Source organism: Babylonia areolata, chromosome 7 (assembly GCF_041734735.1).
Source record: "Babylonia areolata isolate BAREFJ2019XMU chromosome 7, ASM4173473v1, whole genome shotgun sequence".
In the NCBI taxonomy this organism is placed as follows: Eukaryota; Metazoa; Mollusca; class Gastropoda; order Neogastropoda; family Buccinidae; genus Babylonia; species Babylonia areolata.
This window is the reverse complement of record NC_134882.1, coordinates 10,292,149-10,313,551: the sequence shown is the minus strand read 5'-3', so window position 1 is coordinate 10,313,551 and position 21,403 is coordinate 10,292,149. Positions and strand designations below refer to the sequence as shown.

At 44.8% G+C, this 21,403-nt stretch overlaps 1 protein-coding gene across 4 annotated transcripts in view; it reads left to right on the top strand.

Moving 5' to 3' along the window:
- Positions 1-21,403, top strand: part of LOC143283696 (uncharacterized) — a 48,153-nt gene that overhangs the window by 19,065 nt on the left and 7,685 nt on the right. For 2 of the 4 annotated variants that reach the window (XM_076589934.1, XM_076589933.1), the window contains exons 2-7: positions 4,886-5,009; positions 12,809-12,950; positions 13,736-14,125; positions 14,610-14,744; positions 16,697-17,125; positions 18,130-18,906. In XM_076589934.1, the coding sequence (XP_076446049.1) occupies positions 4,958-5,009; positions 12,809-12,950; positions 13,736-14,125; positions 14,610-14,744; positions 16,697-17,125; positions 18,130-18,906 (1,925 nt within the window). In that variant the 5' untranslated portion in view covers positions 4,886-4,957. Of the gene's footprint in view, positions 1-1,037; positions 1,348-4,885; positions 5,010-12,808; positions 12,951-13,735; positions 14,126-14,609; positions 14,745-16,696; positions 17,126-18,129; positions 18,907-21,403 lie in introns of those variants that run through there. The other 2 variants (XM_076589932.1, XM_076589935.1) reach the window with 2 other exon arrangements.

Below are 21,403 nucleotides of genomic sequence, written 5' to 3'. Positions count from 1 at the left end.
ATTTTCCGTATGTTTTCCGAAGGTCAGCATCCTGTCGAACTGTATTCCTAGGTAGCGTAGGCATTCGGTTTTCTCAATCTGAATTCCGTCGAATGACACAGGTGGTGGTGATTTGCTCGCGGTTCTGTTTTGAGGGTGCACAGCAACGTTTGAGCTTTCGCTGGATTGATGGAAGATCCTGTGTTTTTGCACCATTGAGCGATATTGTTCAGTTGTTTCTGGACGGCTTTAGTTCTTTCCTGAGCATCTTTTGAAGTTTTGAAGACCAGGCCATCATCCGTTATAAGTTACTAAGCATACACTATTAGGCATTTCTATTGATCAAAATCTTTCGTTGCAGGAACATATTCATTGCCTCATAAAACAATTATCATCTAGTGTATTCCAATTGTCAAAGATCAAACACTTTCTTGAAGATCATTCAAGACGTGTGTTTTACTTTGCCTATATCCAGTCTCGTCTCAGCTATTACTCGATTATTTGGGGTAAATATCTTCTACATTAAAGCTACTTTGCTCTTTACAAAAACGTGTCCATTAAGATGATTAGCTACGTAAATACCACAGGCGGATCTGTGCACAATATGTACAAAACTTCAAATATTATCTGTTCATCTATTTATTAGATATAACACATTGATTCTCATGCATAAGATTGTTCATAACGCATGCCCACAGTATTTAAAATCATTATTTTGTTTCCAGTTCCAACGTACATCAGACAGAGCTATTGTCCCAAAGCCTAAATCTTATTTATCTAAGATGAGTCTCTCATTTAATGGAAGCATAGAATGGAACACGCTTCCAAAGACTTGTCAAATTCCAGCCTATCTCTCTTTAAGTCTAACATAAAAATATTTCTTTTCGATACTTTTGATTAACCTACTCGCGGTCTTTTGCAAATGCTTGCTTGTACTCAGTCCACTAGCTGCCATGTCATGATGAATGAAAAATTGAATGTATGTGTGATTGTGCTAGCTAATGTAAGTGCGTGTGTGTGTTTGAGTGTGTGTTTGACGTCGCACTGAGAGTGAGAGAAAGTTGGGTTTTTTTCTGTGGTGCTGTGCTACGCGAAATTTTCGTTGTATGGTGTGTTGGAGTTTTATGAAGCGGAGAGTTTTCTAACCAGCAGTGGAGACAGGTCCTGTTTGGAAACATCTGTGCACGAAAGAAAATTTCGCGTGTGATTTTGTGTGAGATCGTATACCAAGACGGTCGAGTTCTTGTGATTGACGTTAGTGTTGTAGATTTATTTCAGCTTTGAAACCTAAACTAGGCCAGGTGCTGTATGCTGTGTTTATTGCATGTCAACAGAGCAGAGAATTAAATTTCCGTCTGCTGAGTCGTGGTAAGTGTGTGTGTGTGTGTGTGTGTGTACAGTTGTTAACACAGACCGGGATGGCAGATCATAGTCGGGCGGATTTCAAGCGTTTGCGTGTTGGTCGTGTGTCTTCACATGTTTAGAACTCTTCTTTGACAGGAAAGTGGAGTGAAATTAGTACAGGAGGCTATTATAGTAGTACAGATTGGTTGATTTGTTCATTTGGGTGTGAATGTCTGCGTATGTCTTTGTTTGCTTGCTCTGTGTGTGTGTGTGTGTGTGTGTGTGTGTACGTACGTACGTACGTGATAATGTACCAATTCTTCTTTTCATTGCTTTGTTATAGAATATTCCAGTTACTATTTTCATTCGTCGTTATTATCATTCTATTTTATTTTTAATTCATTTCTTTATTTTTATGTTTTGTGTCGTTAAATGGGCAGAATTGTAAAAAGGCCTTTACTGCACCTAATTCTTTACCCATTTAAGATTCAATCAGTCAGTCAATCTTCTTCTTCTTCTTCTCCTCCTTCTCCTCCCTCTTCTTCTTCTTCTCCTTCTACTACTACTTCTTCTGCTGCTGCTGGACCTCCTCCTTTTTTTGACTCACTTGTGTAAACAAAGTGAGTCTATGTTTTAACCCGGTGTTCGGTTGTCTGTGTGTGTGTGTGTGTGTGTGTGTGTGTGTGTCCGTGTGTCTGTGTGTGTGTGTCCGTGTGTCTGTGTGTCCGTGGTAAACTTTAACATTGACATTTTCTCTGCAAATACGTTGTCAGTTGACACCAAATTTGGCATAAAAATAGGAAAAATTCAGTTCTTTCCGGTCATCTTGTTTAAAACAATATTGTACCTCTGGGAGGGGCACAAAAAAATAAAAAAGAAGCCTAATTATATGCAAACTGCATTTACTATTATATTTATATTTTTTGTATCCTCTAAACTTGGCACTTTGACCTCTTATTCTGACACAACAACTAGAGGAGTCATTATTATCATTTTTTGTTCAAACAGGAACTTCTTTTGCTAAGCATGGAATTTTTATTTATTTTGCAAACGTTTTGGTGCAGGTGGTAAAAAAGGGAAATTACTCTGTAATTAATGCTAGGGAAGTAATTTATCACAAGTGAGTCTTGAAGGCCTTGCCTCTCTTGTTTTTTTTCTTTTTCTCCTCCTCTCCCTTCTCCTCCTCCTTCTCTCCGTCTTCTTCTTCTCACCCTTCGCTTAGTCTCCGACCGTGGGGCGCCTCTGATGACCCTGGCAGCCATCTCTGTCTGTCTGTCTGTCTGTCTCTCTGTCTGTCTCGGGGCGTCATTCAGTCTCGGGCCTGTCCATTCTGGGATAGTGTCCTGCCATCTCAGTGGGGTTTTTTTTTTCCCCCTGTCTGTCTCTTCTTCAACCTCCTCGCACTGTGCCGCGCTGGGTTGTCTTGGCAAGTCAGTTCTGCTCAGTGATCAGTCACACTCAATTATCTCCTTGAGAAAAGTATGGGCAAGTAGAGAGATTCAAGATTCAAATGGTTTAATGACTTAAGCAACATGCTCATATCACCAAGTGGAAAACACGCTCCCCCCCCCCCCCTCTCCCACCCCTTCGAACGTTCCCTCCCTCCTACACTTTTCGCAAGTAGAGAGAGAGAGAGAAGACAAGACAAAATTCTTTATTTTCGATGTAAATAGATAAGCACTGGTACGCTTTTTCGCATGTAGTCCTCGCCCTGAAACAGGGTCTACACAGCACAACACTACATATATACAGAGGGAGAGAAAGAGAGAGAGAGATAGATAGAGAGTGTGTGTGTGTGTGTGTGTGTATGTGCGCGCGCGGGTGTATATGTGTTATGAGAGAGAGAGAGATAATAATGACATCATCATCATCATAATACCGTTTCTAAAGTGCTTACGCATTGGCCTTTTAACTCACTCAGTACGGCCAGTCCTCTCTTCTCCTCTACACAGACCCCTCGGATGTCCAGTGGGTGTCTGAATGACCCAACCTTTAGCTTCCGTCGTCAGAATTGTGGTATTCTTTGTCAACATTCACCTCTTCAGTATATGAGCCTTCCGCTTGCAATATTTTGATGATGGTTATTGGGGTGAAACGCTGTTAACGTCGTCTCTTTCGCCGTTCGTATGGAGAGAGTTAACTTGAATTAAGGAGGACAGGATTCTACCGGGAAGTGACGTCGAGGACTGCGGATGGGTGAGGGGGGGGGGGGGGGGGGGGGGGGGGGGGGCGGGTGTTGAAGCATGTTCACGGAATTATCAACATGCAAAAACCAGGTTTACAAAAGGTGGGACAACCCCTGTGCTGTTGCTTGTACTGTAGCCAGCCGTGTTTGACACACGCGATTTAAGACGCAATGGGGCTGCCCATATCTAATTTCTAAGTAAGTATGCACACAAGGTATTGGGATGGGTTGGTGGGAAAAGTGGGGTTTGCGTGTATCTTCAAAGCCAGTTTCCTTCAAACCTGTCCCTTTTTTGTGTGTGTGTTGGCTTTGTTTGTTTTGGGGGGGATAGGCTTTACACGGTGCAAAATATCCTGAATTCCAAACCAGCCCTTTTTCTGGCTCAAACGTAGGTTGAATGTGAAGAATAGAAAATTGGCTCATATGAACGTGTGTGACGAAGCGCTCTTAAAACCTTTTCGATTCAGCGCAGTAAAACGCACAGCGGTATAACAAGTTGATTCTTCTTCAAGATAAAGATTCTTCTTCTTCTTCTTCTTCTTCTTCTAATCATCATCATCATCATCATTATCATCATCATCATCTTCTTCTTCTTCTTCTTCTTCTTCTTCTTCTTCTTCTTCTTCTTCTTCTTTATTATCATTATTTGGGTGATCTTTCTCTCAGTGTTGGAAATCCTGTCACTCTTTCTCACTAGAACTAATAGCTGAGTCAATTCGTAGCAAAGCTGTACCAATGGAAAAATAAAAGAAGTTCACATCAGGGAGAGCAGAAATTGTGTTCTCTCTCATACATGGTTGTAATCTAGACAGTGAAAAGGCAGCAATTCAGCGGGCTTTGTCTGCACTTACTTATTGTCTCGATTTAAAGGAATCGCTTTCTTGTCTTTTTCTAGTGGGAAGGTGACAGAATGGTGAAGACGTAAGAGATGGTAAAGGCGCTTATCTGTCAAGACAGTGTTTTTGAGGGTCTGGGTTCGATTCGAGGCTCTCGCCCTTTCTCCGAAAGATTGACTGGAAAATCAAACTGAGCTTGTAGTCACTCGGATGAAACGATCAACTGAGTTCCCGTGTGCAGCACGCACCTGGTGTGCACACACACACACACACACACACACACAAAGCACGGCAACAAAAGGGTTGCCCTCTGGCTAAATTCTGCAGAAGAATCCACTCAGATAGGTACACACACAAACAAAATGCATGAAACTCAAGGCGTGGCTAAGCGCGTTGGGTTTCGCTGCTGTCAGGCACTCAGCTGACTTGCAGAAGTGGTGTAGCGTATATGGGTTAGTCCGAAAGCAGTGAGTGACCCCTCTTTGAGAAAGTGAAACTGAAACACATGTTTTTTTCTCTCCGTTTTTTTTTTTATATACAGATTCCAATGACGACGTGAGACAGCCCAGCATATTCTTCGCAGCACCGTTCACCACCCTCCACATCACACAGCATGAAGATTCCCAGAAGACTAATGTTTTGGAGACGGGGAAATGGCGGAATGTGTAAGTTGATTTGACATTATTGGGTTGCGTTGACTGACTGGCTTGGTTAGTTGGTTGGTTGGTTGGTTGGTAAAAGGCAAGGCAAGGAGTTTATTTCGTGTGCCCCCTGGGGGGATTGAAACATTCCATTGTATATGATAGTCAGTCGTGTCCGACTATGACCATCAGAACAGCAGAGGAGGCAACTGCTGTTCCGACTATTTGGGCTAGAATTTGATTATAGTGGAGAGTGTCTTGCCCAAGTTACATCCCCACTCTCTCGGCCAAGAGGGTTTTAGGACAGTCAGCGTTGGGATGGTTCCCAAAGACCAACTAGCCCACAAGGCTGCAGCACTAAGAGCCAGTGCAATTTTGCCTCCTAGTTTGAGAGGCATAGTCCTTCACAAAAGACTAAGCTGTAAATGATTTCCCGTTGACTGGAGAAATACGTTCATCATTTACACATATCCAATAAATACAAAAAGAGTGATGTCAAAAACAATAAGCAGGCTCATTCGTTAAATCAGTTAATATACAAATTGACAAGTACTATTTCACTCATAATACAAACAAAAAACAACAAAAAAGCAATCAAAAATCGTTATCAATAGTCAAAACATTGATAAGAAAGAGCTACGTATAGCAGAAACCAAGGATTAAGTTTTAACTCACTCAGTACGGCCAGTCCTCTCTTCTCCTCTACACAGACCCCTCGGATGTCCAGTGGGTGTCTGAATGACCCAACCTTTAGCTTCCGTCGTCAGAATAGTGGTATTCTTTGTCAACACTCACCTCTTTAGTATAAGAGCCTTCCACTTGCAATATTTTGATGATGGTAATTGGGGTGAAACGCTGTTAACGTCGTCTCTTTCGCCGTTCGTATGGAGAGGGTTAACAGTATTCTTTTGTGTGTTTTTTTTTCCAGAAAATAATAGGTGGAATTCAATGGAGTTTGGGCGGATTCTATAATACCTAGATAAACATTTTTTGACTGATGCTTTCAAAAAATGGGCACACAAACAAATAGTGGAACTCATCAGCAATGTCGTTTGTGGAATATTTATCACACATTCTTTCATTTCTGGGTAAATTGTCAAAACGCAGTCTGTTAACAGGAAAAGGATTGTGAGTTGTTCTAAACTTAACTGACTCAATTACACAATTATTTGGTAACACTGTGGATTGGTTGGTGGGTTCGTTGGTCAATCTTAACCATCGACTGATTGATTGTCGGAGTGGTTGAATGCTTAACTGGTTCACTGTTAGGTTATTGTATTGTTTGTAAAACAGCAGTACAGGTTGTTGTTGTTGTTCTTGTTGCTTATACTCCAGCCGACCGCACAGGGTCATATCAGGACTGTCAAACCATATAAATGTTCAACCGCGTTAACACAAAACTGTCACATCTACCAAAAATCACAAAGAGAAACCCACAAAACACAGTTCATGACATTTAGCCATTTAGTGACGGGCGCAATACCCGAATGGTTAAAGCGTTGGACTGTCAATCTGAGGGTCCCGAGTTCGAATCACGGTGACGGCGTGTGGTGGGTAAAGGGTGGAGATTTTTACGATCTCCCAGGTCAACATATGTGCAGACCTGCTAGTGCCTGAACCCCCTTCGTGTGTATATGCAAGCAGAAGATCAAATACGCACGTTAAAGATCCTGTAATCCATGTCAGCGTTCGGTGGGTTATGGAAACAAGAACATACCCAGCATGCACACCCCCGAAAACGGAGTATGGCTGCCTACATGGCGGGGTAAAAACGGTCATACACGTAAAAGCTCGCTCGTGTGCATACGAGTGAACGTGGGAGTTGCAGCCCACGAACGCAGAAGAAGAAGAAGAAGCCATTTAGCTCCTTATAGCAAATAAGACCAGGCCATGCTGAGGACGCCAGCCCTTCTGCTTAATTTATCATCCCCAGATTACAAAAATTCGTAAAAAAAAAATATAAAAAAAAGGGGGAAAAAACACCCAGTACTTCAAAACCAAACAAAAAATACATAACAAAGGCCCTATAGGCAAATAACACTACAGAATGGGCAGGTAGTAACCATTCCAGTGTTTACATGTCACTACCTAACCGCCAGAGCAAAACAGCACAGACAGTACATCACAGATTGCGGGAAAGAGAGAAAAAAAAGTGTCAAGACTTGTTTGAAAAAAGAACGGGGAATGACCTGGGAAGGCAGGAAAAGGAGACAACAGTGAATAAAGAAAAAAAGGGGGCGGGGGGCGGGGGGGGGGGGGGGGCAGAAACAAAGAGAGTAACAGAAAAGAGGAAATTTCGTGCACATAATTTCCAGAAGGCGGGGATGCTATTTATATTGAAAGACCTCCGGTGTAGCATCCCAGACTGTCCCACACTCCGGAAACATCCCCGGGGGACAATTTGACCGCTGGAAATGTCCCCCGGGGACTTTCTCACCGTTCGTAATGTCCCATACGGACATTTTCAGCGGTCAAAATGTCCTCTTTTTTGCGTTTTAGCCTCGTTTTGAAATATCCCCCTTACTCTGAAAATGTCACCCCCTTGTACCCCGTAACGTCCCCTCCGCCGAAAATGACCCCTCCCCCATCCCCGCGCCCCCTCCTCACGCCCCCAGCTTCTCTCCAACAGAACATTTGCTACATCTGCGAGCGCGGTGTGTGTGTGTGTGCGCGCGCACGTGTGTGTGTGTGTGTGTGTGTGTGTGTGTGCACGCGCGCCCATATATATGAGTCTGTACCTATATTGGTGTAGGTCGTATAATATGTGCTCGCACGCGCATGTGTGTGTGTGTGTGTGTGTGTGTGTGTGTAACTATATTGGTGTAGGTCGTGTCAGCAGTCAAAATACGGTCATCTATCTCTGAAGTATACCAACCGTCACTTCAAGAACAGCGGAAGCTGTTAGATCTATCAATCTATCTATATCTACATATCTATCTATCTATCTGTCTACACACACACACACACACACACACACACACACACACACACATATATATATATATATATATATATATGTGTGTGTGTGTGTGTGTGTGTGTGTTGTGTTGTGTGTGTGTGTGTGTTTGGTTTTAGTGATGACTGTTTGATTTTTCTTTGCAAGAGTATTAAGGTTAAAAAAATAAAAAGTATATAGGGGTGATGGAAGAAAAAGTATTATGGTGTTAGTTGAAACTGAATGAAAAGACTTCCTGATTGTTAATATATATGGTCCTAAAAGAGATAACCCAGAATTCTATAATATTGGACTGACCATTCAATGATCTTGTTAAGACTCAAATTTGATTTAAAAAATGTAAACGCAAAACTTTCCGGAAATTTAACAAGTTATTACCGAAGGACAAGAATTATTTAAAAGAAATCAATTAAGTGATAAAACATGTTGAAGAAGAATATGCAGTTAGCCCATATGAAAGGGAGGCAGTAGACACTATTCCATTACTAGATTTACAACTCTCCGCTGTGTGTGTGTGTGTGTGTGTGTGTGTGTTACTATATAATTTGTGTGTGTTTGATTAATTTTATGTGCGTATGTATGTGTACGAGTGTGCGTGTAAGTTTTGCTTTTCCCTCTTTTCTTCCAATGTATGAATGAAAGTGTAATGTATAGTATGAATAAAAAGAAGTTTAAAACAAAAACAAAAATAGGGGAGGGGTGGGGGAGGAGTTAACACGAACCTACCATCCCAGGACAGTGGTGGAAAGGAAGGGAGACGACTCTGACACTGACATGCAGAACACACAATATGACGATCACTGGCCAACGAGCAGTGTGAATGGCGCAAGCTTGCTTTTTTTTTCTTTTTTTTCTTTTTTTTTTCATGTTGGGCTATATCCGCTTTCCAACTGTCAACAGTCTGAATGCAGTTCAAAACGGGACAAGTTGTACAATGTTTCCTTATAACCCTTCGGGTTTTCGTTTCTTCAAATCAAACATTCGTCAGTGTCTTGGGCCTTTTAGTAACCAGTTGAATGACCAACGGAGCTCTTCAAACCTTAGAGTAACTTGCTAAATAACACACGGAGCTGAGTAACTTGCTAAATAACACATGGAGCTATTTAAGACCTAAAGTAATCAGCTTATTAGTAGTAGGCCTCCTTTGGTCATGGCTGACCATGGATAGAGTATACCCGACCTAATGTCTAATTGGGCTGTCTGCTTGGACCAAGCAGCGTCGCCTGTGACTGTAGAGACCGATGCGAGACAGACAGTCTCTGTCGCAGCGGTCACATGTGTAAGCTGATGCTGGTCTGTCAGCTGCCGTCCCTTTTCTGCGAGCTCGCTTTTCTGCTGCAGCAGCTGACAGTTTGTCCTCACCAATCCGTAGCTGATTCTTGAGAGTGCTTCTCCATCTGTTGCGGTCATCTGCAAGGCCCTCCCAGGAATCAGTGATCTCAAGTGCCTTCATGTCACGTTTGCAAACGTCTTTGTATCTCAGCTGTGGGCGGCCGATGCTTCTCTGCCCCGTGGCGAGCTCTCCATAAAGGATGTCTTTTGGGATGCGACCATCTTCCATGCGGCGAACGTGGCCCAGCCAGCGCAGCAGACGTTGTCTCAGCATGGTATACATGGTAGGGAGGCCAGCGCGAGTCAGGACTTCGGTGTTTGTCACCTTGTCTTGCCAGGAGATGCCGAGTATGCGCCGTAGGCTTCTCAGGTGGAAGGTATTGAGCCTTTTCTCCTGACGAGCATGAGTAGTCCACGCCTGACTGCCATACAGCAAGGTGCTGAGGACGCAGGCGTTGTATTCAGCCATCCTTGTTTTCGTGGTCAGCTTGGGATTTTTCCACACTCTTTGTGTGAGGCGGGCTAGCGTTGTGGCTGCCTTCCCGATCCTCTTGTCGATCTCGGTATCAAGGAAGAGGTTGTCGGTGATGGTGGACCCAGGGTAAGTGAATTGATGGATGGCTTCAAGCTCGTAGTCATCAATGGTGATTGCTGGTGGAGATGGCGTGTCTTGGCCTAGGACATATATCTTCTTGAGACTGATGGTCAGACCGAAATCTTTGCAGGCCTGGGAGAGGTCCATCAGTGACTGCAAGTACGGCTGGGTGTGGGTCACAACTGCGGCATCGTCAGCAAAGAGCATGTCTCTGATGAGGGCTTCGCGGACTTTTGTCTTGGGCCGCAGGTAGATCCCTTCTTGCGCTGTGCTGAACGCATGTCTCAGGAGAAGAGCAAAGAAGATTCCAAACAGGGTGGGGGCGAGGACACAGCCTTGTTTGACACCGCTGCGTACGTCGAAGGGCTTGGAGAGGTTACCATTAAACTGCACCGTCCCTTTCATATTAGAGTGGAAGGACTCAATCAAGCTGTGTAGTTTGGGGGGGCAGCCGATCTTTCGAAGAGCCCTGAAAAGGCCGTCTCTGCTGACTAGGTCAAAGGCCTTGGTGAGGTCAATGAATGCGACATACAGGGGCATCCTCTGCTTTCTGCACTTCTCCTGGATTTGGCGAAGGGAGATGATCATGTCTACCGTGGATCTCTCTGCTCGAAAACCGCACTGTGATTCCGGGTAAACGCGTTCGGCCAGTTTCTGCAGGCGAATTAAGACTTTGCCTACAATGCTGAGAAGTGAGATGCCTCTGTAGTTGTTGCAGTCGCTCCTTTCACCCTTGTTTTTGTAGAGGGTGATAATCTTGGCGTCCTTCATGTCCTGCGGTACAGCTCCCTCATTCCAGCACTGACAGAGGACTGTGTGCAGAGGATGCAGAAGAGTAGTCTTGCAGTGTTTAATGAGGTCTGGGGAAATTCCGTCACTGCCAGGTGCCTTGCCTGATGTCAGGCTGTTAATGGCCTTGCTGAGTTCGTCCTCAGTTGGCTCTGCGTCAAGTTCTTCCATGACCGGCATGCACTTGATGGCATCGAGGGCCGAGTTGGACACTATGTTTTCTATGGAGTAGAGGTAGGAGTAGTGTTCTGCCCATCTCTCCATCTGCTGGCTAGGATCGTTGATTACTTCCCCCGTGGAGGATTTGAGGGGGGCAGTCTTGCTCTGTGTTGGTCCCAGTGCCTTCTTGATACCATCATACATCCCTCGGATGTTGCCTCTTTCAGCAGCATTCTGTATCTCTTCGCTTATTAACACACACACACATATATATATATGTAATTATATATATATATATATTATAAGGAGCTCTTTAAACGCTAAAACAACCAAGCTATTAAAAAATATAACCAACGGAGCCCTTTAAACCCTAAGATAGCCAAGCTATGTAACCAACGGAGCTTTTTAAACCCTAAAGTAGCGCCAAGCTGAATAACCAAAGGAGCTTTTTAAACCCTAAAGTAACTAATTCAGTCGCCTACCTTCGGAGCCTTCGTACATAAAAATAACACAGTTGGCTGAGCGCCGAGCTTACATTCAGACAGATGTGAGTTGGAACACTAAGGACAACCTACACACACAAAAAGACCCCCCAAAAAAACAAAACAAACCACTATGTGAATAGAAGATAAACTGAAGAACAAAAAACAAAACAAAAACAAAAACAAAAGCCTTGCATTCTCACTACCCATCGAAATGTCGTGGTCGTTCTTTCTGGTAGTATCAGTGTGTAATGTTTGGCACGTATTCTTCCTTTTCTCTCCTCCTCCACCCCCTACCCCACACCCTCTGTTCTGGATTAATGAACCCCCCGTCGGCCATAGCACTGAACTGGGTGTCGACATGAAACCCGAATGTAATAAAATAAAATAAAATAAAATAAAATAAAATAAAATAAAAAAATGAATGGCAAAGTAAATGGAACCTTTACAGTACCAAACATAAAAAACCCCTCAGCATTCTCTCTTAACGTGTTGTCGTTTTTGTAGCATTTGTGTTGTGGGCAGCAGTTGCCGTATCCTCTGCTGTTCTGAAGGTCATTGTCGGACACGTCTGACTATCATACAACTTGGGCAATACAATCTCCACCAATATCAAATTCTAGCCCAGATATCTAGTTGGGACAGCAGTTACCTCCTCTGCTGTTCTGAGGTCATTGTCGGACACGACTGACTATCATACAGCTTAGGCAAGACACTCGATCTCCACAAAATATCAAATTCTAGCCCAGATATCTAGTTGGGACAGCAGTTACCTCCTCTGCTATTGTGATGGTCGTTGTCGGACACGACTATCATACAACTTGGGCAAGACACTCTCCACTAATAACCAAATTCTAGTCCAGATATCTAGGCGGACACGACTGACTATCATACAACTTGGGCAAGACACTCTCCACTAATAACCAAATTCTAGTCCAGATATCTAGTCGGGGCAGCAGTTACCTCCTCTGCTGTTCTGATGGTCATTGTCGGACACGACTGACTATCGTACAACTTGGGCAATATACTCTCCACCAATAATCAAATTCTAGCCCAGATAACTAGTTGGGGCAGCAGTTACCTCCTCTGCTGTTTTGATGGTCATTGTCGGACATGACTGACTATCATACAACTTGGGCAATATACTCTCCACCAATAATCAAATTCTAGCCCAGATATCTAGTTGGGACAGCAGTTACCTCCTCTGCTGTTCTGATGGTCATTGTCGGACACGACTGACTATCATACAACTTGGGCAAGACATCTCCGCTAATAATCAAATTCTAGTCCAGATATCTAGTCGGGACAGCAGTTACCTCCTCTGCTATTGTGATGGTCATTGTCGGACACGACTGACTATCATACATACTTGGGCAAGACACTCTCCACTAGTAATCAAATTCTAGCCCAGATTATCTAGTTGGGACAGCAGTTACCTCCTCTGCTGTTGATGGTCATTGATGGACAAGACTGACTATCACACATGCGTTGCTGTGCTTGTGGTCCCCAGCTCTGGTCCAGGGGTGGATGTTGCTGGTGGTGGTGGCCACGCTGCTCGTGCTGATCGACCTGCGCGTGCTGTGGCGGCAGGTGGACTCACCCACGGGCCAGGAAGCCGTCACGCTTCAGGAGCGACTCCGAGACGGTTACAGGTGATATGATTATGGGTGATTCCGATACATGTATGATATGTTTGTGTGGTGGGTGCAGTGTTGTGGATGGTGAATTTCTCTCTCTCTCTCTGTCTTTCTCTGTCTCTCTCTCTGTATGTGTGTGTGTGGGGGGGGGGGGGGGGGGCGTTCCGAGACGGTCACAGGTGTGGGTGAATCATGTCTGATAGTTATGTGTGATGGGTGTTGTGTTGTGGGTAATGAGTTTCTCTCCTCTGACTCTCCCGGCACCCCATTGTGTATGTGTGTGTGAGAGAGAGAGGGAAGGAGCGAACAAAGAAATGTACAAACAAAAAGTGGTCGATGAGACAAAAAAATTCAGGATTGCTAGTTAAAAGATCGTAGTTTAAGCCATACTGACAACATCTTTTTTTAAAGACTACAGCAGTGATAGTTAAGAGAGAGTGAGAGAGAGAGAGAGAGAGAGAGAGAGAGAGCATGAATTAATGTTTTTTGGCATGTCTGTATATGATCGTGCATGACATGTCAGTTTTTCAGTGTTTAAATGTATATTTTATTCGTTTTTCTTCTTCTTCTAAAAAACAAAAAATGTACAGTGCATTTGTGCATGTTTAAAGTGGAGGCGCTATATACACGGAATTATTACTATCATTCTTATTATCATTATTTTATTATTATTATTATCATCATTATTATTACTATGATCGTGATTATCATTATATAATTAGTATTGTTGTTGTTCTTGTTCTTGTTATTTTGATTATGATTATAATCATAATTATTATCATCATAATTTATTATCACAGCCACCCTGCCGTCCCTTCTCGACTCAGCAAGGGCGGCAGACGCATCAGCGGGAGGTCGGCGTCTTCACAGGAAACCGTCTCTGCGCATGGGTGGGCGCCTGCGCGGGGCCAGGAGGACCAGCAGAAGCTGAACCTTCACGATCTTCTCCTCGGCGATGGCGGCGGCGGCGTTGGTGGGGAGGAGGAGAGGGGTGCCCGTGGTGGAGGGACGAAGGAGGGTGGTGGGGGTAGGGGCGTGAAGCGGACGTTCCAAGGGGAGGGGAAGGGGAAGGAGAAGAAGGAGGGTGGTGGCGGAGGGGTGAGGGTGGGGGTGAAGTCGTCTTCGCTAGGTGCTTCAGAGATGTCGCGGGACGCTGCGAACAAGGCTGGGGACCTGCTGCTTTATTCACAGTGAGTTGTACTGTTGTGTTGCGTTGTGTTGTGTTGTGTTTGTGTGTGTGTGTGTGTGTGAGAGAGAGAGAGAGAGAGAGAGAGAGAGAGAGAGAGAGCGTGTGTGTGTGTGTGTTTATGATAAAAAAAAGCGTTTGGGGGTTTGGTTGGATCTCTGTGCAGGGATATAGATGTAAAGTTTCGTTTCCAGTGCAGAAATGCATGCTTTAAACGTCAGGTTTTGAAGCACAAGTGAGCATGTTTTACGTGGAAAGCGCTACATAAGTTAACTACTTCTTTTTCTTATCATCATCATCACCAGCAGCAGCAGTAGCAGCAGCAGCAGCAGCAGCAGTAGTAGTAGTAGTAGTAGTAGTATCATTATTATTATAATCTTTATCGCCGTCATCATGATCATCCTTCTTCTTCTCATTATCATCATTGTTGTTGTTGTTTTCGTCGTCGTTATCATTTGTCTTTGTTGTTATTCTTATCATCATCCCAGAAGTCTGAAGCTGAAGCCGCACAGCAGGTGGATAGTGCTGGACGTCACCTCAGGGAAGTGCCAGGACCCCCTCGCTGTGCCCTCCGGCTGGAGGATTCTGGCTGTGGGTGAAGTGGCCAGTCTGAAGGGATGCAGGTAAGGAAGTGTTTCTCTGTAAAAAAAAAAAAAAAAAAAAAAAAAAAAAAAAAAAATTTCAAGTGAATGCCAGGAGGTTAATGAGGCGAATGTTTATGCCAGAGCAAGGATGCAAAGGTGCAGAGTTAAATGAGCTAAAGGAACAGATCATGGCCTCACCTCAGGCATAAACCTAATGTGATGGTATCAGGCCTTTCGATGGTAGGAGTGCAGTCTCCTGTCAGTTGTGTGCGTCCACCTAGCATTGACAGCTCTCTGTGGATTGCTGGTAGCGGGGCCTGTGGCAGACTGAGTCTGGGTACATGTGTATGGGGGACATACACAACCCCTCAAAATCCATCCTGATGGGCGCTTTGTAGGAAGGATGGAAACGCGGGTGACAGGGCAAGAGCCGGCTTGATGGCATCAATGAGAGGACAGGGATGACCTTCCCGGATCTTCTCCTGACAGCTGCCAACAGAACAGCTTGGGGGGAGGTCGTCTGCCACTTGCTTCATGCCCCCCGCCCCCTCCCCGTCGACGATTCCCAGGATGAAGGACTGATGATGATGATACGATTAGCGGCTTGGGGGTAATGCTACTGAAATCCTGGACGATGGGGCAGCAGCTATAAGATAAGATAAAACAAAATCAAATGAGAACAGAAAAACAAAACAAAACAAAAAACGAAAAAAACAACAGCAAAAAAATAAAAATAAAAGACAAATAAGCAAGCAAACAAAACTTGCTTTGTTTGGCGACCTATCAAGGTAAGATGTAGGCCTACAGTTACATTCACCACCACCAAGAAGATACTGAGGCGAATTCACACTGAACCAAAGCAACTCGGGTTTACTCGGGTCTCAAGCGAATCCACATGTTCAAAGTATATTCCGACCCGCACACATCCAAGTCGAACACATCCGACCCCGGAAAAGGGAGTATGGCTGCCTACGTGGCTGGGGTTAAAACGGTCATACACGTAAAAGCCCACTCATGTACATTCGAGTGAACGTGGGAGTTGCAGCCCACGAATGAAGAAGAAGAAGAAGAAGACATCCAGACTCAGACTATCTCGCTATGTAGTCTGAGGTAGATAACATTCCATCGGGACAATACTACACCATTCAGACTCAGACTATCTCGCGATGCTGTCAGGTGGATAACATTCCATCGGGACAGTGCTGTACCATTCGGGCTCAGACTGCCTCGTGATGCGATGTCTGGAATTTACTTTTTCACGGTCAGTGCTTGGTTCCTTCTAGCTAGACCATACCTGATGAACACAAACACAACTTTGATGCGGATACGTCAACATAAATTACGGGTCACAGTGTAAAACCGCATCAGTGTATCACTCTGGTTGACTCGGTGGTTTATCTGACCGTGACGGAAGAATTAACCATAATCATGCATGGTAATTTATTACTGAACTGAGTCATTTTTGTGTGTGAGTCCGGCCAATGTTTCCAAGTCCAGTGCACAAAACTCTTTCGTTAGTGGCAGCAATCAATGTGTAGTAATTTGTTTCAATATAATATTTTCAATATAATATTTTGGCATATCTCTCTCTCTCTCTCTCTCTGTGATTTTTTTTTTTTTTTTTTTTTTTTTTTTTTTTTTTTTTTTTGCGCTAATGACATGAGGTGTCCACTGGCAATTTTCAGTTTGTAGACATGTTACCAGGTAGAATTTTGTTTACATTGTATAGGTTACTTATGTTTATGTTTGTGTTAAAGCGTTCTTGTTTTTCTTTTAAAACTCTCTTCTGAAAGCCATTGACAGGTTAGTCAACAGAGGTCGGCCTGTCTGAGATTTTTTTTTTAATTATCGCAATGCATGATGAATGAGACTGCATTTGTGCCTCAGTAATTTTCTTTTCTTTTCTTCAGGGTTCTACAGGAACAATATTTACAGTTCGTCACTGAGCCCTGATACAGATAGCCCATTTATCCCCACCTTTCTGTCTCCAGTCCCCCAGCCTGCACCTACCTGCCACCGGTGATGAACGTCAAAGGGAAGAAGACGGCCACCCCAGAGAAGCCTCTAACCGTTGTGTTCCGGAAGAACCTGGCTTACCTCGCTGCCATCTCCAGTGGAGCCGAATACCTTCTGGACGTTGACTGCACCATGACTTTGAAGAACGCCATCGGAAAACTTCGGTTCCCGCCTCACATGGATCACGGGCCCATGTATAACGAAAGCCTGTGGTTCAATGCTTATGCTCATTTCGGGGCCTGGGCCGTGGTTCCCCGAGTGCTCAGCGGTGGAGAGAAACGCCCTAGCCCCAACTCTAGGATGTACTTCGTGCGGGATTTTGATGGGAATGTTTTGGTGAAGCACGGAGTCAGCGACACATCTCCAGATGCCGCGCCTCTCGATGGCGGAACATCTGGTACAAAGTACGTGAACGAGTGTACGTAGTTTAAACTGAAGTAAACACACACAAAATTTAATAAGTTCGTGCGCACGTATGTATTAAGAGAGAGAGAGGGGAGGGGGAAGGGGGATGGAAGGGAGCAGTCATAAAGAAAATAAAAAAAAAGAATAGTGAAGATAGCAAGGAGACAGAGACACAGAGGGAGAGAAAATTAATCTTAAGTACAGAAACACATCCATTACACATTCTAAAATTTCCTTATGATATAACCAGTTTATTGAGAGACTTATAGCCAGCACTGAAAGTGGTGCAACCAAGTAAGGGACTGAGCTTCCGCAAGGGGTCAAGTACCCAGTAAATGCCCATCCCTAACAGCACATAGAAGCACTAACTCAAACAGATAATTATATGCAACACACGTTTCTACTAAGCCATAATCATATTTAGGCAACACACAGCCACCTAAACAGTTCCTTCAAAGCAGCAGCACGCATTTCCTGCAAAGCAGTTCCTACTAAGCCCCAAGCAGCACACCTGTACCAGGTTCCATTTCTTCCAATTACAAAATATTGTGAAACTTTTGAATGCAGTTGCAAGTGTCATTTAACGGTAGAGCACATTTTAACTCGCTGATTAGAAATAAAACCTTTTTGGCCTCCAGACATTACTGAACACATGTCGCCAGTTTCAGATTTTTTGTAGGGGGTGGGGGCCTGGGGGAGAGTATTTAAAAATGTTCTTTATTATAATGTTAGCTACTTATCAAATAGTCCAGTTGGGTGTTTATTGTGGGTCCCCACATCATCCTCTTTTCAAATAATAATCTATAGATCCTATAAAGCTAAACTGGTATTTTTCATTCAGAATAAATTCGCACAAGAGGATGCATAATGATGTGTGTGTGTGTGTGTGTGTGTGTGTGTGTGTGTGTGTGTGTGTGTGTGTGTGTGTGTGTGTGTGTGTGTGTGTGACTGCATTCGTTTTGTGCGCTTGCCCTGCACTTTCCTCCTCCCTGTTCTTTCACAGATTCGACCCTTCGATCCCTCCAGTCTTCCTAGGTCAGCGAAGCTTTTCGGCCGCTGTGCCAACATGCAGCCTGTACCGTAAGGCTGGCTTCTGGTCCCTGCTGCTGCCCTGTCAGGTGCCCACGCTGCGCTGCCACGTCCTGCGCCAACTGATCCAACAGCGACTCTTCAGAGACCTGGACGCCTTCTCTGGCTTCTACCAGCTGAAGACCACCACCACACCCCTACAGGGGAACACCCCCCCTCTGAACGGCGTGGAGTTAATCAAATCACAAGCCGACGTGGAGAAACTGGTCTCCCTTCTGGACGCGTGGATGTGTAAACCCGCGTCGAAGTTCCTCCAGTGTCTAGACGTTCTGAGCGACGACCTGCACCAGGCGAGAGCGCTGAGCGAGGAGGAGTACTCGCTCTTGAAAGCGTGGGTGAGTGTTCTCGGGAAAGCGGGTGGCCCCGCCGCGGCAGTGCAGCCAGCCTCGCGTGTGCGGACCCCTTGGCGCGGGGTGCGCAAGACGAGCGAGGTCCGGGTGACCCTGGGCAGCATGCAGCTCCGGCTGGCGTCTGGAGGTAGGCGGGAGGAGCGGATGTTGAAGGCTCGGCTCGTGGACAAGCTGGCCGAGCGCTGCGACATACCCGCCAACAGCAACGGTCACTGGTTCCCCGTGGCCCAGTGGAGACGGCCCGTGATTGAGGACATCGTGCTCATCATCGTCTTCAACTGGAACATCTTCTTCTGGAACAACCTGCCCTTCACCGAGACCATGCACCGCCCCTTTTTCAAGTGAGTTGTTACTATTCGTTTTTAAGCCTTGTACGCACGCAAAGCGGCGTACATGCACGCACTGGCACTGACACAAACATACTCGTACACGCATCACACACGCACGCACACATACAGACGTTTCACAGATCCAGTATGATTGTGTGAAACACAGATGTGGTGAGAGTGTGTCAGTGAGATCGGAACAAAAAGAAATGATAAAATGTCAATGTCACAATGCTGCAATACAGACAGAGATGGGGAACGCGTGGTTGGTGGATGTGGAAAATGCAGTGCAACAGAACAGTATTTAAAGACTGTATAACTGAATACAAACCATAATTATGATCTGGAAGATCTGATCACGGCCGGGAAAGTGCCGTCCAGAAGTGCCCCGGAAGGTTAATTGTTGCCGAGTCAGTGTATGTCCGTGTTCAGTTGTGCACAGACATTTCTGCCCTTGGGTTACCAGGTTGCGAAGATGGACTCATGTCCGCAATTCATCATAGTGCTTCAACGTCCTTCATGTGTTCATGTGCATGCAAAAGATCAAGAAGCATTCCTGTACTCCATGTTGAGTCAACGTTCGATTGCCTTTCTTAGTCCTCTCCCCCTTGCCCCCCCCCCCCCACCCCCCACCCCCCACCCATCTCACCCCCCCCCCCCCCTTTTCATTCGACTATACAGAAATGTCGATTTCTAATTAATAATAACAATCATCATTATGATAGAAATGATAATAATCCAAATAATAATAATAATAATATCACTTATATTCGGTCTAATATCATCATCTTAGATGAACAGACTATAAATAAATAAACGAACGAAACGTTCGATTGGTTGTGGAAACATAACGCTCTAATCATCGATCAGTATGCACCAAACTCTGAATGGCTCTGTGAACAGCGGGCAAATTCATCGGTGTTTCTTGTTTCAACCCACTCGTCAAAATGAATGAAGTTACAGCCGTGGAAAACGATACGTCTGTCCCAGGACGTTCAGTTATCCACGTCGAAAGCTCACAAATCTTATGCAGGTGAATTCAAACTCTCGGCATTGGATTATCCATAGACACTAGTGTGGTCTTTGGATTATCCAACTGATATCGCGAGTTTAACCAGACTTCTCACGTGTGGATCAAGTGATCGCCACTGATTTTAAAAATATTTCTATTAAATATTCGTGAGTAAACGCCTATCCGCTGCTTTAGGGTGAAACTTCTGCGTTCGTGGGCTGCAACTCCCACGTTCACTCGTATGAACACGAGTGGGCTTTTAAGACCGTTTTTACCCCGCCATGTAGGCAGCCATACTCCGCTTTCGGGGGTGTGCATGCTGGGTATGTTCTTGTTTCCATAACCCACCGAACGCTGACATGGATTACAGGATCTTTAACGTGCGTATTTGATCTTCTGCTTGCATATACACACGAAGGGGGTTCAGGCACTAGCAGGTCTGCACATATGTTGACCTGGGAGATCGTAAAAATCTCCACCCTTTACCCACCAGGGGCTGTCACCGAGATTCGAACCCGGGACCCTCAGATTGAAAGTCCAACGCTTTAACCACTCGGCTGTTGCGCCCGTCAGTGTGAAACTAAAAGTATGGGACTGCATGGGCTCCGGCAAATGGTAAAGATAATACGTGGTAAACGCCCATTCCCCCACTGAGCTCGATGCCATTCCCAAGGGAGAAATTTGTGAAAAGAGGGGGTGGGCGCTTACAGAGCAGTTTACAGTATCTGTATCTATCCATCTGTCAATAGATTATAACCACCTGTCCCCATCTCATTTTGCATCTTCCCCACATCTACTTTTGGGTATGCCCACTTTTCGAGCTCATGCATCCTCTGTGGGTTCCACTGCAGTGCTTGTCTTGTATTGCTGCTTGGATGCTTGTGCAGGGTGTGTCCGACCCAGCGTCATCTGCTATTTAATCAAATCGTTCTTTATAATTCCCACAATTTGATATTTGAGTGGTTTGCATGAACATAAGCCTTCATTTAAAGAAATTCTAATTCTTGATTTTTTTAAGGTGGGGGGTAATGGGAGGACGGGGGAGGGGGAGGCAATACAGATGTGTGTGCGTTTGTGTGTGTGTGTGAGAGAGAGAGAGAGAGAGGAGAGAGAGAGAGAGAGAGAGCACAAGGACATGTATCTGGTATAATATGAGAGATTGTGAGAGAGATTTTTCACACGGATAGATACCAGGTATTATGGTTGAGTAGAAAGTGATGCCCAACACTCGGCTTATATCACAGATTGACATAAGTTTACATTTGGGCCAACAGTAAAGTGAGAGCTGTATTAACAATGGTTTCTCCAGTCAATGGGAAATCATTTACAGTTTGGTCTTTTGTGAAGGACTATGACTCTCAAACTTGGAGGCAAAATTGCACTGGCTCTTAGTGCTACAGCCCTGTGGGCTGGTTGGCCTTTGGGAACAATCCCAACGCCGACTGTCCTAAAACCCTCTTGGCCGAGAGAGTGGGGATGTAACTTGGGCAAGACACTCTC